Source organism: Mirounga angustirostris, unplaced genomic scaffold (genome assembly GCF_029215605.1).
Source record: "Mirounga angustirostris isolate CCGP_5_RB_7025 unplaced genomic scaffold, mMirAng1.0.hap1 SCAF_15, whole genome shotgun sequence".
NCBI classification, from domain to species: domain Eukaryota; kingdom Metazoa; phylum Chordata; class Mammalia; order Carnivora; family Phocidae; genus Mirounga; species Mirounga angustirostris.
In genome coordinates this window covers 57,536,605-57,550,663 of record NW_026991723.1, presented here as the reverse complement: position 1 = coordinate 57,550,663, position 14,059 = coordinate 57,536,605, and the positions used below count along the sequence as shown (strand labels likewise).

At 45.9% G+C, this 14,059-nt stretch overlaps 1 protein-coding gene across 1 annotated transcript; it reads left to right on the top strand.

Annotated features, from left to right (window-relative positions):
- The first annotated feature begins 12,589 nt into the window (after positions 1-12,589).
- CCL21 (C-C motif chemokine ligand 21) lies at positions 12,590-13,781 on the top strand. Its single transcript, XM_045881978.3, has 4 exons — positions 12,590-12,756; positions 12,851-12,971; positions 13,060-13,242; positions 13,335-13,781. Exons 1-4 carry the CDS (start codon positions 12,690-12,692, stop codon positions 13,375-13,377), a joined length of 414 nt encoding a protein of 137 aa, XP_045737934.1. The 5' UTR covers positions 12,590-12,689; the 3' UTR covers positions 13,378-13,781.
- Positions 13,782-14,059: the final 278 nt, after the last annotated feature.

Genomic DNA, 14,059 nt, shown 5'->3' with positions numbered 1-14,059 from the left:
GTGTAAATGAAGGAGAGATCTAAGGACTGGGCTCTGAGACATTCTAACATTAACAAATTAGGGGGAGGGGGGAATGCAGGAACCAATAAGTAGAGACTGCAAAGTAGTAGCCAGTGAGGTAGGAAGAAAAGAAGAAGAGTATAATATACTGGAAGCTGAGAAAGAAGAGTATTGCAAGGAGAAAGTGAGCAACTGCTTGAAAAAGTTGCCAATCAGCCAAGTAAGACGAGGACAGAGATGATTGTTAGGTTAAGCAACATAGAGATCATTCATGCCTTGAGAAGAATAGACTCAGATGAGTAGTGGAGATGAAGGTGTGACTGGAGTGGATTCGAGAGAGAATGGAAGAGCAATTGTAAGTATAATAAACTGTTTCAAGGAATTCTGTTCCACAGACATGCAGAAAAATTAGGACATAGAGCAGGGTTTTTAAAGGTGGGAGACAGCATGTTGGATGTTAATGGAAAAGATCCAATGGAGAAGAATAAGTTGACAATGCAGGAGAGCAAAGTAACAGAATAGGAGTGAGTCCCCAAAAAGAGGGGTTGGCCTTAACTAAGCACAGACACTGCACTGGTGGTTAAGTAAAGAGAAGGTGACATTAATGAGGGAAGACTTTGTATATCAAGAGAAGAAAGATTTCCCCACAATTAAGAGAGTAGGGACAAAGATCAAAAGGGAGAAAGAGGAGCTGGAAAAGGATCATAGCAAATGGGGGGGAAGGACAAAATGGAAAGCCACAGCCAGGGGTGGAGCAGAATTCTAGAAATTACATTGGTTAGTTATTTTTAGGACCTAAGAAGTCAGTAGTAGCACATGAGCCCAGGTGGTCAGAAAAAGTGGTTGAAGTTGGTGATCATATGTGTGAAACAGTTGTTCTTGGAACACAGTAGAAGAGATGGCAGGGAAAGCTCTAAATGCATGGAGCATAAGGAAGAGGAGGGGGCTTGAGACAGAGAAATAGGGCAGCTGTGGTTCCTGGTGTCCACCCAGGGACTAGGGTAGTTTGGAGGTGGGAGGAGAGAACTGGAAGGCAAAAAGACAAAGAGGCTTCCCTGAGTGGATGGAAAGAATCTCTGTTTTGGACTCTCTGTATCTCTCAAAAGGTGGCATCTCTGCATTCCCACCTTCTGACCTACCTCACAGGAGCCAAGAGCTCAAGGAAGTGGAGGAAGTGCTATAGTTTCCCTATAATGTGCTATGGTGGGCTATGGGATGCCCCTGCCTTACTCATTCCTAAGGAAATCCAGGATGACTCAACATCCCATCAAACCAAGAGGTGGTGGCAGGACTCTCTTCCTCTGATAGGACCCAAGTGTCCACTGCTACCAGGATGCAGAAAACCCAGGATGGAGAGAAGCATGAATGTGTTCCTCCTCTGAATGGTGACTCTGCCTAAGGGATGGGAGCCCAACCCCTGTTGTGACCCTCAGAGTGAGGAGGCACAGGGCCCAAGCTTGCTAAGCCAACACCCTCCAGGTGTTTTCCTAAAGCATCCCCAGAGATCATAGGAGGTCTTGCGACAGGCACATCCTCCCTGCCTGGTGGGAGTTGGGCAGACAGCCACAGAGCAAGGAGATAAGGGGGAAAGGGAGGCAGCATGAAGGGAATGACCCAGAAAGGTCACAGCAGCATCACGTGGGAAGCCAAGGTTAATGTGCACACATCCTGACTTAGGTGGAACAGGTCCTTTCCATGGTCCCCTAAGGTTCCTACCTGTCCCAGAGCAGTGTGAGTTCATAGTGCTGACCAAAGTCCTACAACAAAGGGTTGAGGGCATAAAGATGAGCTGGAACAAACACCTTCAGGATTCTCAGTTTTCAGCAAAGTCAGGAGCTGAGAGAAGACAGGGTCAGAGCCTGTGACTCACATAGGATGTTGTTGAGGGATGAAGCCTTGTTCATCCCATCCCATAACCCTAGCACAACCCCCACCTTCTAGCTTTCCCTAGGCTCAAGAGAGGTAAAATCAGAATAAATGGCCTCATGGAGGACAGAAACTCAAGCATTTACAACTCCAGAATTGGTGGTAGATGCTAGGAATATATCAGTGCTTGCTCGGGAACTCTGGAGTTCACCTCTGGCCCTCTGAAATAACATGTCATGGTAAAACGTTCTGACCTTCTGGAGCCCTTCCCTTGACCTCTGCCGAGGACACCTAAGAATTCTATGGAGAGAATTTCAGGCAACTGACTACCTGTGGTGGAGGAAAGTGTCTTCTCCACAAAATCACTTCTCCTGTCAAACATTGAGTGCTAGAGGAGAGAGACCATGACTGCTTCATTTTTGTACCTGCTTACCACAGCCCAGCCAGGGAGAGCAGTGAACACAGATTGAGAACAGGAATTCTGCACCACGTGAGAGGGGGCTGGGCTTCTGTTCTTTCCCAGCCATCCAAAGCCTAATTTTCCACCTGGGTCAGGGGCCCATGGCAGAGGCCAGGGCTGTCATAGAATGAAGAATAAGAATAGTTGCTGCGTCCAATGCAGGAAGAGGAAAGAAGGGAAGACCGCCTGGACTTCAGGTGGGGAGATGAGGAATGAACACAATGCAGGAAGGTAAGGTACTGGGGGACACAGAGGACCAGATCTCTATGGCTCTGGCTGGGCTTGCAGAGGACTGTTCATTCCTATCCCCAGAGACAGTGAGGCCAGGACCCTGAATACTTGGTCTGGATGAGAGCATGAGGAGGGAAAGGAGGCCTGGGAAGGGGCCAGAGGGAGATCTCTGTTTCCAGAAGGAGGGGTGGGCTCTGCCAACTGCCCCCCCCTTTCCCGCCTTGCCCCTCTTCTCCACTGTAACTTCTCTGGGTCCGTGGCCAGGCAAGGAGCATACTGGGGGCTTTCCAGAGTGTATCGCTCCCAAGGTCGAGCCTGCTACAGAGGCCACAGGGGCAGGACCCTATGCAGGCAGCTGGATCCGTGGGAATCCAGACAGTGGGAAGGGAACGGAAGCCATTCCTTGCGGTAAATGATGCTGGCAGCTGGGGAGCGTCAAGGGAGAGGGGCAGGGTAAAGTGAGAGGCCAGAGCAGAATCCCACACATAGTCAAAGGCACATGGACACAGACATCAGCCACACAGATGCATAAACACCAAGACACAAATTCAATGTTGCCACTCCAAAACTAATTCAGAGTACCCAGAGACATGTCCAGGAAACACACCTACGTAGACTCAAGAACACCCTGCAGGCACAAAGACAGTCTCCACATTTGCAAACACATACAGACCATCTTGCAGACCTACAAACACAAATGCAGTCCAAATTCATCCCTCAAAGTTGCTCTCCTCCATAAAGCTCCTAGGCCACCTTAAACCAGGCCTGTCTTTCCCTCCTCTAAACTCTGCTTTCTAATTTCTGTCCCATTGCTTGTCCTTTAATAAGGACAGTCTTGGATTCACATGCATACCTCTGGTCTCAACAACTTGGTTGTGGGCTTTCAAAGAAATGACAAGATCAGCAAGTGAGTCCACGGCCCTCTTCGGCAGCCCCATCCCTCACCTATACACCCATCCCCATCCCCAGGAGTGTCCCCCAGTTTACTGCAAGGTCCCGACCCCCAGCCTCTCAGCGGACACAGACCCTAAGGGAAGAATAAAGCAGACCTTTCAAAATAATGCTGGTGGGTATTACCTCCCAAAATCTTTACCTTGCCTTATGCTTACCACTGTCTACCTCCAATCTGTAACCAACTACATCAATGCTATTCTAAGCAGTTACCTAACCCTAGATAGCTACACACTGAGTAATGTCTGCACCTCCACTAGTCCCACAAATATCACACACTTATGACAGTATGGGTCATCTGCACTCCAGGAACTCAGTAGCTCCTTCAGTAACACCTGCATAGTCATCAGAGCAGGATGTCCCTGGAGGGCTCAGTGTTCAGCTGGGAACCCAGGAGCACCAAGGTGCCCAGGCCGTTTGACCCTTGTTAGACAGAAAGCCATCCAAATCTCTGCGTTCCTTTCCCCGATGTCTACATTCCAGCCTATCCTGAGGATCAAAAGAGGGGCTTGGTTCAGGGCTGCAAGCTCCAGACGCCCCCCTCCCCACACCAAGCCTAAGGTTCAAGTGGAACTATGGATGAAATGAGCCCAGGCCAGCAGCTGAGAGCAGAGGAATGGCTGTGTGGCAGTCTTGAGTTCCCAAAGAATAACAACTCCTTCCATTGTCTCAACCCCTCTCCTGTGGACTGTATCTATACCAGGTCTCCACTACCTTCCAGACTCCCTCACTGCCTCCCTGCCATGCCCCCCACCTCCACCTCATAGGCTCAGTCACCTGCAGCCTAGTGTGTGGCAGAGACTTGCTGTCATCTTCCTGCTCTGAGAGTAGCTCTTTCCAGTTCTGGCTTTTTGTCCAGCCAAGTTCTACCTCCAGCAAAGCCTCTATTCTTTCCCTTGTTTTTCTCAGGGTCCCTAACTTAGGTTCTAAGTCCTAGGAATAAGCACGGAGGCCCCAATACCTCCAGGATAAAACATCTCCCTATAGCTGATCTGCCACTACAAGCTCAAGTTCAGAGGTAGGGACTTAGAGTAGATCCTAGGAAAAGCCTCCTGAGTAGAGGAAAGGCAGTCAAGGATGGGACCTAAGGGGGCTGTGGACACCATCTGACAAAAGAGAGCCTCCCCACAAGATGGCATAAATAAGGGGAAGGACAGGACATCTTGGGAGACAGAGGGAACCTGGGATTTTAGGAGAGGAAATAGCACAGTCCCCAACTCTTCCCAGCCATGCTCTCCCTTTTTCTATACATTGTGCCAGGCCAGAAAGTCCCATCCCTCAGGAAGGTTGGGGGTGTATCACTCTAGCTTCCTCTCCCCCCAGACCATCTTTGTTACCTACTACAGGCTCTGTGCCCATCTGGAGTTTAGGAGGAGGAGCAAAATAGACCCAGGTAGCTCTCCCAGCCCCATCCCACCAATGTTTGAAAGTATCTGGAGAACCTTAAAAAAATACAGAACCTTTGGCTCTATTCTAAGATTCTATTTAAGATGGTCTGGGGAGGGGGAGCACCTGGGTGGCTCAGTGGTTGGGCTTCAGACTCTTGATTTTGGCTTGGGTCATGATCTTGGGGTCATGGGATCGAGCGCCAGGTCAGGTTCCACGTTCAGCGCAGTCTGCTTGTCCTTCTCTCTCTGCTCCTACCCCTGCTCACTCGCTCTCTCTCTCTCAAATAAATTAATTAATTAAATCTTTTTTTTAAAAGATTTTATTTTATTTATTTGACAGAGACAAAGCGAGAGAAGGAACACAAGCAGCGGGAGTGGGAGAGGGAGAAGCAGGCTTTCCGCGGAGCAGGGAGCCCGACTTGGGGCTCGATCCCAGGACCTCGGGATCATGACCTGAGCCAAAGGCAGACGCTCAATGACTGAGCCACCCAGGAGCCCCAGTAAATGAAATCTTAAAAAAAAAAAAAAAAGATGGTTTAGGGTGGTGTCTCTAATTCTGTATTTCTAATGAGCTCCTCATGTGATTCTGAAGTACAACCAAATTTGGAAACAGTAGAAACAATTTAATATGATATGCCTCTGGAATCATCTACATGACCCCCGCCCAGACCCATGCTATCCTACCTCTCTGGGAACTCTTCAGAAACAGGCTGCTCGCTCCTTACTTAGTCACTTCCACAGAGGGTGAGGTAGGTGGGGAAGGAGATTGAAGATATGGGAATTAAAAGCTTTCTGGTGCCAGGATCTACCATCAGACCAAGTAAATGATCCAAGAAATCTTATCTCCTTGTTTTTGCCCAGTCTTGTCTCAAAAATGCCAGCCTCTTGCCAGCTGAGGCACTCCCTGCTCTGCTTAAGGTCTCAGCCTGTTGTAAAACCTCAGGCTCAAGAGCTCAATTATCTCTCCTTTAATTCACTCAGATTCCAGTCCCTCTACTCAGTGGGCCTTGGGATAAAACACCACATCCTCATCCCTATCCAAAAATATCCCCATCTCCAATCCCCACCCCATCTGCATCCCACAAAAACACCCCTATCATGGGCATAATATTTCTGTCACTATCTTGTACTTGGCCCACCCTGTCCTGACTTTATTCCTCCCAATTCTTATCCTCGCCACATCTCTCTATGGTCTCCCTATCCCCATACAAGCTGTCCTTCAGAAATCTGGGATAAGCCTGGGGATGAGGGGGCATGGTGTTGAGTTTAGCACTCTGGGAACTAGATGGATTTTCCAGTCCTAACCTGATAATCACAACTCTGAAGTCCCAATCTGGTTTTAAACACAGATTCTAAGTCATGACCTAATAATACTCACACCATACACCAGCATAAATTCCAAATGGATAAAAGATTTAAAACGTTAAAAACTAAACTACAGGAATAACAGCATGCAAAATGGCAGAGTAGGAAGCTCTAGGGGTTGATCCCTCCACTGAAGTAACCACTGAACTGGAAAGAGCAATTGGAAGTACCTATTTCAGAACTCTATAATTTGATTAGACACTTATAACAATCACGAGTGTGCTTGATGAAGGGAGAGGATGTTTGATCTTTCATAAGAGAGCATCATGCATCAACTAGCTACCAGCTAATGCTATAGGGAAAGTGGCCCACATTCCTGGAGTATCTTGCTGGTAGCAGAGAATCTTGTCCTCCAAAAATTGGGGATTGTGCATTTTGGTTGGTCTGGCAGTTCCCTAAAGGACAGGTGAGATGCTTGCCTTGGTTGCAGACCTCTTGGGCTGCAGCAGCTTCCACAGTGGCATAAATCACAATATTAAAAGGGACAGAACCCTTTTAGTGGGAGATAGATAGAGAAACCTTTGTCAGGCCACTGGCTAACTGCAGAGATAACAGAACAGAAACCTCAGGGACCACACACAACAAAGAATACACACCTGGCAAAAATTGCTTGGAAAAGTCAAAGCACATGGCTGCAGCCCTTAACAAACAAATATCTGCAACCCCTAAGGAATGAAAGAATCAGTTTTCCACAGATACCACATTATAATATTCAGAATGTCAAGTTCTCAAAAAAAAAAAATTACAAGACATACAAAAAAAACCCCAAGAAAATACAGCCTATTCACAGGAGAAAAAGTATTTGACAGAAACCGTCCATAAGGAAGCCCACACATTGGACATATTAGATGAAGACTTTAACTGTCAAAAATATGTTCAAAGGGCTGAAGGAGACCATGGACAAAGAAAAACGGGAAATCTCAAAAATGATGTATGAAGAAAATGAGACTATCAATAAAGAAGTACAAACTATTAAAAATGAACCAAACAGGGGCACCTGGATGGCTCAGTCTTTAAATGTCTGTCTTCAGTTCAGGTCATGATCCCGGGGTCCTGGGATTGAGCCCCGTGTTGGGCTCCCTTCTCCGCATGAAGTCTGCTTGTCCCTCTCCCACTCCCCCTGCTTGTGTTCCCTCTCTTGCTGTCTCTCTCTCTCTGTCAAATAATTTTAAAAAAAAATGAACCAAACATTCTAGAGCCAAAAATGCAATAATTTAATTTTTAAATATTTTATTTATTTGAGAGAGAGAGAGGAGGGGCAGAGGGAGAGGGAGAGTGAGCATGGAGTCCAACGCAAGGCTTGATCTCAGGACCCTGAGATCATGACCTGAGCCAAAACCAAGAGTCAGATGTTAAACCAACTGAGCCACCCAGGCGCCAGAGCCAGAAATACAATAATTTAAATGAAAAAATTCATTAGGGGAATTCAACAACAAACTTGAGAAGGTGGAAGGAAGGATCAGATACTTGAAGATAAGGCAATTGAAATTATTGAGTCTGACTTGGAGTATAAAACCTGAAACCATAAAACTCCTAGAAGAAAACACAGACAGTAAGCTCTTTGACATCAGTCTTAGCAATATATTTTGGGGGGGGGGGTTCCAATCTCCTTAGGCAAGAACAACAAAAGCTAAAATAAACAAATAGGATTACATCAAACTAGAAAACTTTTGCACAGCAAAGAAAACCATCAACAAAATGAAGAGCAACCTACTGAATCAGAAGAGGTATTTGTAGGGCGCCTGGGTGGCTCAGTTGGTTAAGCGACTGCCTTCGGCTCAGGTCATGATCCCGGAGTCCCTGGATCGAGTCCCACATCGGGCTCCCTGCTCGGCAGGGAGTCTGCTTCTCCCTCTGACCCTCCCCCCTCTCATGTGTTCTCTCTCATTCTCTCTCACACAAATAAATAAATAAAATCTTAAAAAAAAAAAAAAGAAGAGGTATTTGTAAATCACACATCCAAGAACAGGCTAATATCCAAAATATATAAAGAATTCATATTTAAACTTAATATTAAGTTTATTAATATTAACTTAATATTTAAAAGATTAAAAAATAAGTAGAGGATTTGAATAAACATTTTTCCAAAGACATACAGATGGCTAACGGGCACATGGAAAGATGCTCAACATCACTAATGATCAGGGAAATGCAAATCATACAACAATGAGATATCACCTCACACCTGTCAGACTGGCTATTACCAAAAAGACAAAAAATAACAAGTGTTGGTGAGGATGTGGAGAAAAGGGAACCATAATACACTGTTGGTGGAGATGTAAATTTGTGTAGCAATGGAAACATCTGGAGGTTTCTATTGGAAAATAAAATCAGAAATGAGAAAGAAGACATTCCAACTGATACCACACCAATACAAAGGATCTTAAGAGACCACGCTGAACAATTATATACCAATAAATTGGATAATCTAGAGGATATGGATAAATTCCTAGGAACATACAACCTACCAAGACTGAATCATGAAGAAATAGAAAATCTAAATAGACCTGTAACTAGTTAGGACATTAAATCAGTAATAAAAAAATCTCCCAACAGAGAAAAGCCCAGGACCAGATAGATGGTCCTGGTAAATTCTACCAGGTGAATCCTTCATTGATGAATTCTACCAGACATTTAAAGAAGAATTAATACCAATCCTTCTGAAACTCTTACCCAAAATTGAAGATGAAGGAACACTCCCAAATTCATTTTATGAGCCCAGCCTTACCCTGATACCAAAGCCAGACAAGAGCACTGCAAGATAATAAAATTACAGGCCAATATCCCTGATTAACATACAGGCAAAGTCCTCAACAAAATACTTACAAAACATATTCAGCAGCACATTAAGAGTCATACACTATGATCAAGTGGGATTTATCCCTGTGATGCAAAGACAGGTCATATACTCAAATCAACAAATGTGAAACACCACATTAACAGAATGAAGGATAAAAATTATATGATCATCTCAACAGATGTAAAAGCATTTGACAAAACTCAACATCATTTCATGATAAAAACTCTCAGTAAATTAGGTATAGAAGGAATGTATCTCAATATAAATAAGGTCATAGATGACAAGCTTTCAGCTAACATCATCCTCAAGAGTGAAAGATTGGAAGCTTTTTCTGTAAGAACAAAACTGGGGCACCTGTCTGGCTCAGTCAGTAGAGCTTGAGACTCTTGATCTAGGGACCTGAGTTCAAGCCCCACATTGGTCACAGAGTTTATGTAAAAAAATATCTGGGGCACCTGGCTGGCTCAGTTGGCAGATCATGTGACTCTTGATCTCAGGGTTGTGAGTTTGAGCCCCACATTGGGGAAGATTAGGAACAAAACAAGTGTGCTTACTATTATCACTTCCATTCAACACAGTACTGGAAGTCCTAGCCAGGGCAATTAGGCAAGAAAAAGAAATAAAAAGCATCCAGCTCAGAAAGGAAGAAGTAAAACTGTCACTGCTTATAGATATCATGATCTTATATATAGAAAATCCCAAAGACTCCACCAAAAAAACCTGTTAGAACTAATAAATTCAGTAAAGTTGCAGGATACAAAATCAACATACAAAAATCAGTTGCATTTCTATACACTAACAACGAACTATCTAGAAGAGAAATTAAGAAATAATCCCACTTACAATATCATTAAAAACAATAAAATACTTAGGAATAAATTTAACCAAGGAGGTGAAAGACCTATAAACTGAAAAATGTAAGACACTGATGAAAGAAATTGAAGAGGAGACACAAATAAATGGAAAGATATCCTGTGTTCTCTGATTAGAATATTAATAGTGTTAAAATGTCCATACTACCCAAAGTGAGCTACAGATTCAATGCAATCTCTATCAAAATTCCAATGGCATTCTTTCACAGAAATAGAAAAAAGAAAATCTAAAATTCATATTGAACCACAAAAGACCCCAAATAGCCAGAATCTTAAAAAAGAAAAACTAAGCTGGAGGCATCATACTTCCTGGTTTCAAACCATACTATAGCATTAAAATGCTATAGTAATCAGGGCACCTGGACAGCTCCGACTAAGGATCCGACTCTTGATTTCGGCATCAGGCTCCGCACTGGGCAAGGAGGTGCAGAGAATCATCAGAGAAATGCAAACCAAAACCACAATGACATGTCACCTCATTCCTGTTAGAATGCCTAGTATCAGAAAGACAAGAGATAGGGGCGCCTGGGTGGCTCGGTCGGTTAAGAGTCAGTCTTCTGCTCAAGTCCTGATCTCAGGGTTCTGGGATCTAGCCCTGCATCACATGGGACTCCCCACTGAGCAGGGAGTCTGCTTCTCCCTCTCCCTCTGCTCCTTCCCCCTCTCACTCTGGTCCTCCCCCCTTCTCCCCCCAACCCCTCCCCTCATGCTCATCCTTGTGCTCTTGCCCTCTCTCTCTCTCTCTCTCTCAAATAAAAAAAAGGAAAGACAAGAGATAACAAATGTTGGAGAGGAGGTGGAGAAAAGGGAACACTGTAACCTTGTTGATGAGAATGTAAATTGGTACATCCATTATGAAAAACAGTATAGATATTGCTCAAATAATTAAAAATAGAACTATCATATGATCCAGCAATCCCTCTTTTGGGTATATATCCAAAGGAAATGAAACCACTGCCTCAAAGTGATATTTGTCCTCTCTTGTTCATTGTATCATTATTTACAATAGCCAGGACATGGAAACAACCTAAGTGTCTATTGATGGATGAATGGATAAAGAAGATGTGGTATATACATACAATGGAATATTATTCAGCCATTAAAAAAGAAAGAAACTGCCCTTTGAGACAACATGGATGAACCTAGAAAGCCTTTTACTAAGTGAAATAAGCCAGACAGAGAAACATAAATACTACACTGTATCACTTAAAAGTGCAATTAAAAAAAAATTCAAACACATAGAAACAGAATGGTGGTTGCCAGGGGTTCGGGGCAGGGAGAGAATGGGGAAATGTTGGTCAAAGGGTACAAACTTTCAGTTATAAGATGAACAAATTCTAAGGAATGAATGTACAATATGGTCACTGTAGTTAATAATACTATATTGTACACTTGAAATTTGCTAAGAAAATATATCTTAAACATTCTCACCACAAGAAAAGGAAAAGGTCACTATGTGAAGTGATGGAGGTGTTAATTAACTTGATTGTGGTAATTATTTCACAATGTATACCTATATGAAATCATCACATTGTAACATTTTAAATACATACAATTTTATTTTTCAGTTACACCTCAATAAAGCTGGGGGAAAAAAACAAAGGGAAATCTTCATGGCCTTGGATTTGACAATGGTTTCTTAAATATGACACAAAAAGCCCAGGCAACAGAAAAATAGATAAATTGGACTTCATCAAAAATTTTAAATTCTGTGTATCAAAGGACACTATCAAGAGAGTGAAAACCCACAGAAAGGGAGGAGATTTTTACAAATCATATATTTGATAAGGGTCTATTGTCCAGAACAGAGAAAGAACCCTTACAGTCCGATAATCAGATGTGCATTTTAGGAACAGTCCTCAGCCTGCTGGAAGGATGGGGAGAGTGTGGAACCTGGAATGCAGTGAAGAGGCAATCTTCCTGGGGAACATTCCAGGGGAGAGGTGGGAGGCCTGCACCAAGACAGTGGCGAAAGGTAGAAAGAGGGCCTGACATGGGCGCCTGGGTGGCTCAGTTGTTAAGCGTCTGCCTTTGGCTCGGGTCATGATCCTGGGGTGCTGGGATGGAGCCCCGCATCAGGCTCCCTGCTGGGTGGGGAGTCTGCTTCTCCCTCTGACCCTCCTTCTGCTTGTGTTCCCTCTCTCGCTGTGTCTCTCTCTGTCAAATAAATAAATAAAATCTTTAAAAAAATAAAATAAGGGGCGCCTGGGTGGCTCAGTCGTTAAGCGTCTGCCTTCGGCTCAGGTCATGATCCCAGGGTCCTGGGATAGAGCCCCGCATCGGGCTCCCTGCTCAGTGGGAAGCCTGCTTCTCCTTCTCCCACTCCCCTTGCTTGTGTTCCCTCTCTCGCTGTGTCTCTCTCTGTCAAATAAATAAAATCTTCTAAAAAAAATTAATTAATTAAAAAAATTAAAAAATAAATAAAATAAAATAAAAAAGAGGGCCTGACAGATTCAACTGATATTGAGGAGAAAGACTCAGGCGGCTTGGGACCCTGATGAGCCTGATGAGCCGTGTGAAGTTTTTGTTTCCGCATACTAGTGAGGCTGGGTGCCAGGACAGGATCTGCCTTTCAGGAAGGAAAAGGAGGGAGATCCCTATTCTTGCCTGGACAGAGTGACTGGGGATGGAGGAAGTGAAAGTGTCTGCCTGCATAAATAGGCAACAGTCCAGTCCTAGCCGACACACGGACCCCCAACTTGCAGCTCTCCACTTCGCCCACCGCTCTGGCCTCACACTCATCCGCTACCCCAGCCATGGCTCAGTCACTGGCTCTGAGCCTCCTTGTCCTGGTCCTGGCCTTCTGCATCCCCTGGACCCAAGGTACCAAGGAGGGAGTGGCTGAGGATGGGGATAAGGGGAGGCCTGGGTGGGAGCCTACAAGAAGCCCCGGCTCCCTGTAAACCCCACCCTGCAGGCAGTGACGGAGGGGCACAGGACTGTTGCCTCAAGTACAGCCTAAGGAAGATTCCCACCCGGGTTGTCCGCAGCTACCGGAAGCAGGAGCCAAGCTTGGGCTGCCCCATCCCGGCCATCCTGTGAGTAAGTGCAAGAAGGTGGGTGCAGCTGAGTGGGGCGGGCCTGGTGGGCAAGACTAGGACAGGCTTGCTAATGCCCAACCCCCAGGTTCTCACCTCGGAAGCGCTCTCAACCAGAGCTGTGTGCAGACCCTAAAGAGACCTGGGTGCAGCAGCTGATGCAGCGTCTGGACCAGCCACCGGCCCCACAGAAACAAGTCCAGGGCTGTAAGAAGGACAAAGGGGCTCCCAAGTCTGGCAAGAAGGGAAAGGGCTCCAAAGGCTGTAAGAGGTGAGGAAGCTAAAGGGACGGGGGGCGAGGGAAGGGAAGCAAAGGGGAGCCTCGCTCAGCCCCTCAAGCCCTCCCCTCTTCTACCCTCCCAGGACTGAACAGCCACAGGCCCCAAAAGGGCCCATAGCCCAGTGACCAGCCTGGAGCCCAGGAGGCCCCCACCAGCCTCACCAGGGTTTGGAGCCCTGATCCAAGGAGCAAGAAGTGGGCTGGGAGAAAGCGTGGACTCAGGGGCCCCGGGGGCCCCAGAGCAACCACCTCATGCTGGCCTTGCCTCACCCCTTCTCCTGCTTCAACCATCCCCTCTGTATTCCCAGCCCTACCCCGCATGGCTGAGTTGCCCACACCAGGCCAGGCCCAGAGAGGCAGAGGAGGGATAGTCTCCCAGGAAGCATGAGAGGAGGCAGCAGGACTGTCCCCTCTGAGGAAAGGTCACCCAAGACCCTCTGGACCTGACCCTGCTCCCACTGCACCCACGGCTTTCTCGTTAATATGATTTCTACCTAACAATAAAAACCTGTTCCAGCCTCCCACCCAAATATCTGTTCCTGTGTGTTTGTGTCCATGGGGAAGCCAGGGTCACTACAGGGTGGGGTCACACAATCTGGGGTCCCAGCCAAGAACTGAACCTGGCAAATTCTATTTTCTCACCTACTCCAAGAGTTTCTTTGCCCACCCCTCCCCCCACCCCAGCTACCTTGGCAGTAGAAGGGACCTGGGCGGCCCCTGGTCTCTGAGAAATCCCTGTCAGTGAGAGATGGTGGACCCACAGCACACATCCCCAAAGGCTCTGCGGGCCTCTGAGACCCTGAAGAGA

Coding starts and splice junctions, on each gene's coding strand:
- CCL21 (XM_045881978.3), top strand. CDS start 12,690: ATGGCTCAGTCACTGGCTCTGAGCCTCCTTGTCCTGGTCCTGGCCTTC. Junction 12,972..13,059: donor TGCCCCATCCCGGCCATCCT/GTGAGTAAGTGC, acceptor CCCAACCCCCAG/GTTCTCACCTCGGAAGCGCT. Junction 13,243..13,334: donor GGCTCCAAAGGCTGTAAGAG/GTGAGGAAGCTA, acceptor CTACCCTCCCAG/GACTGAACAGCCACAGGCCC.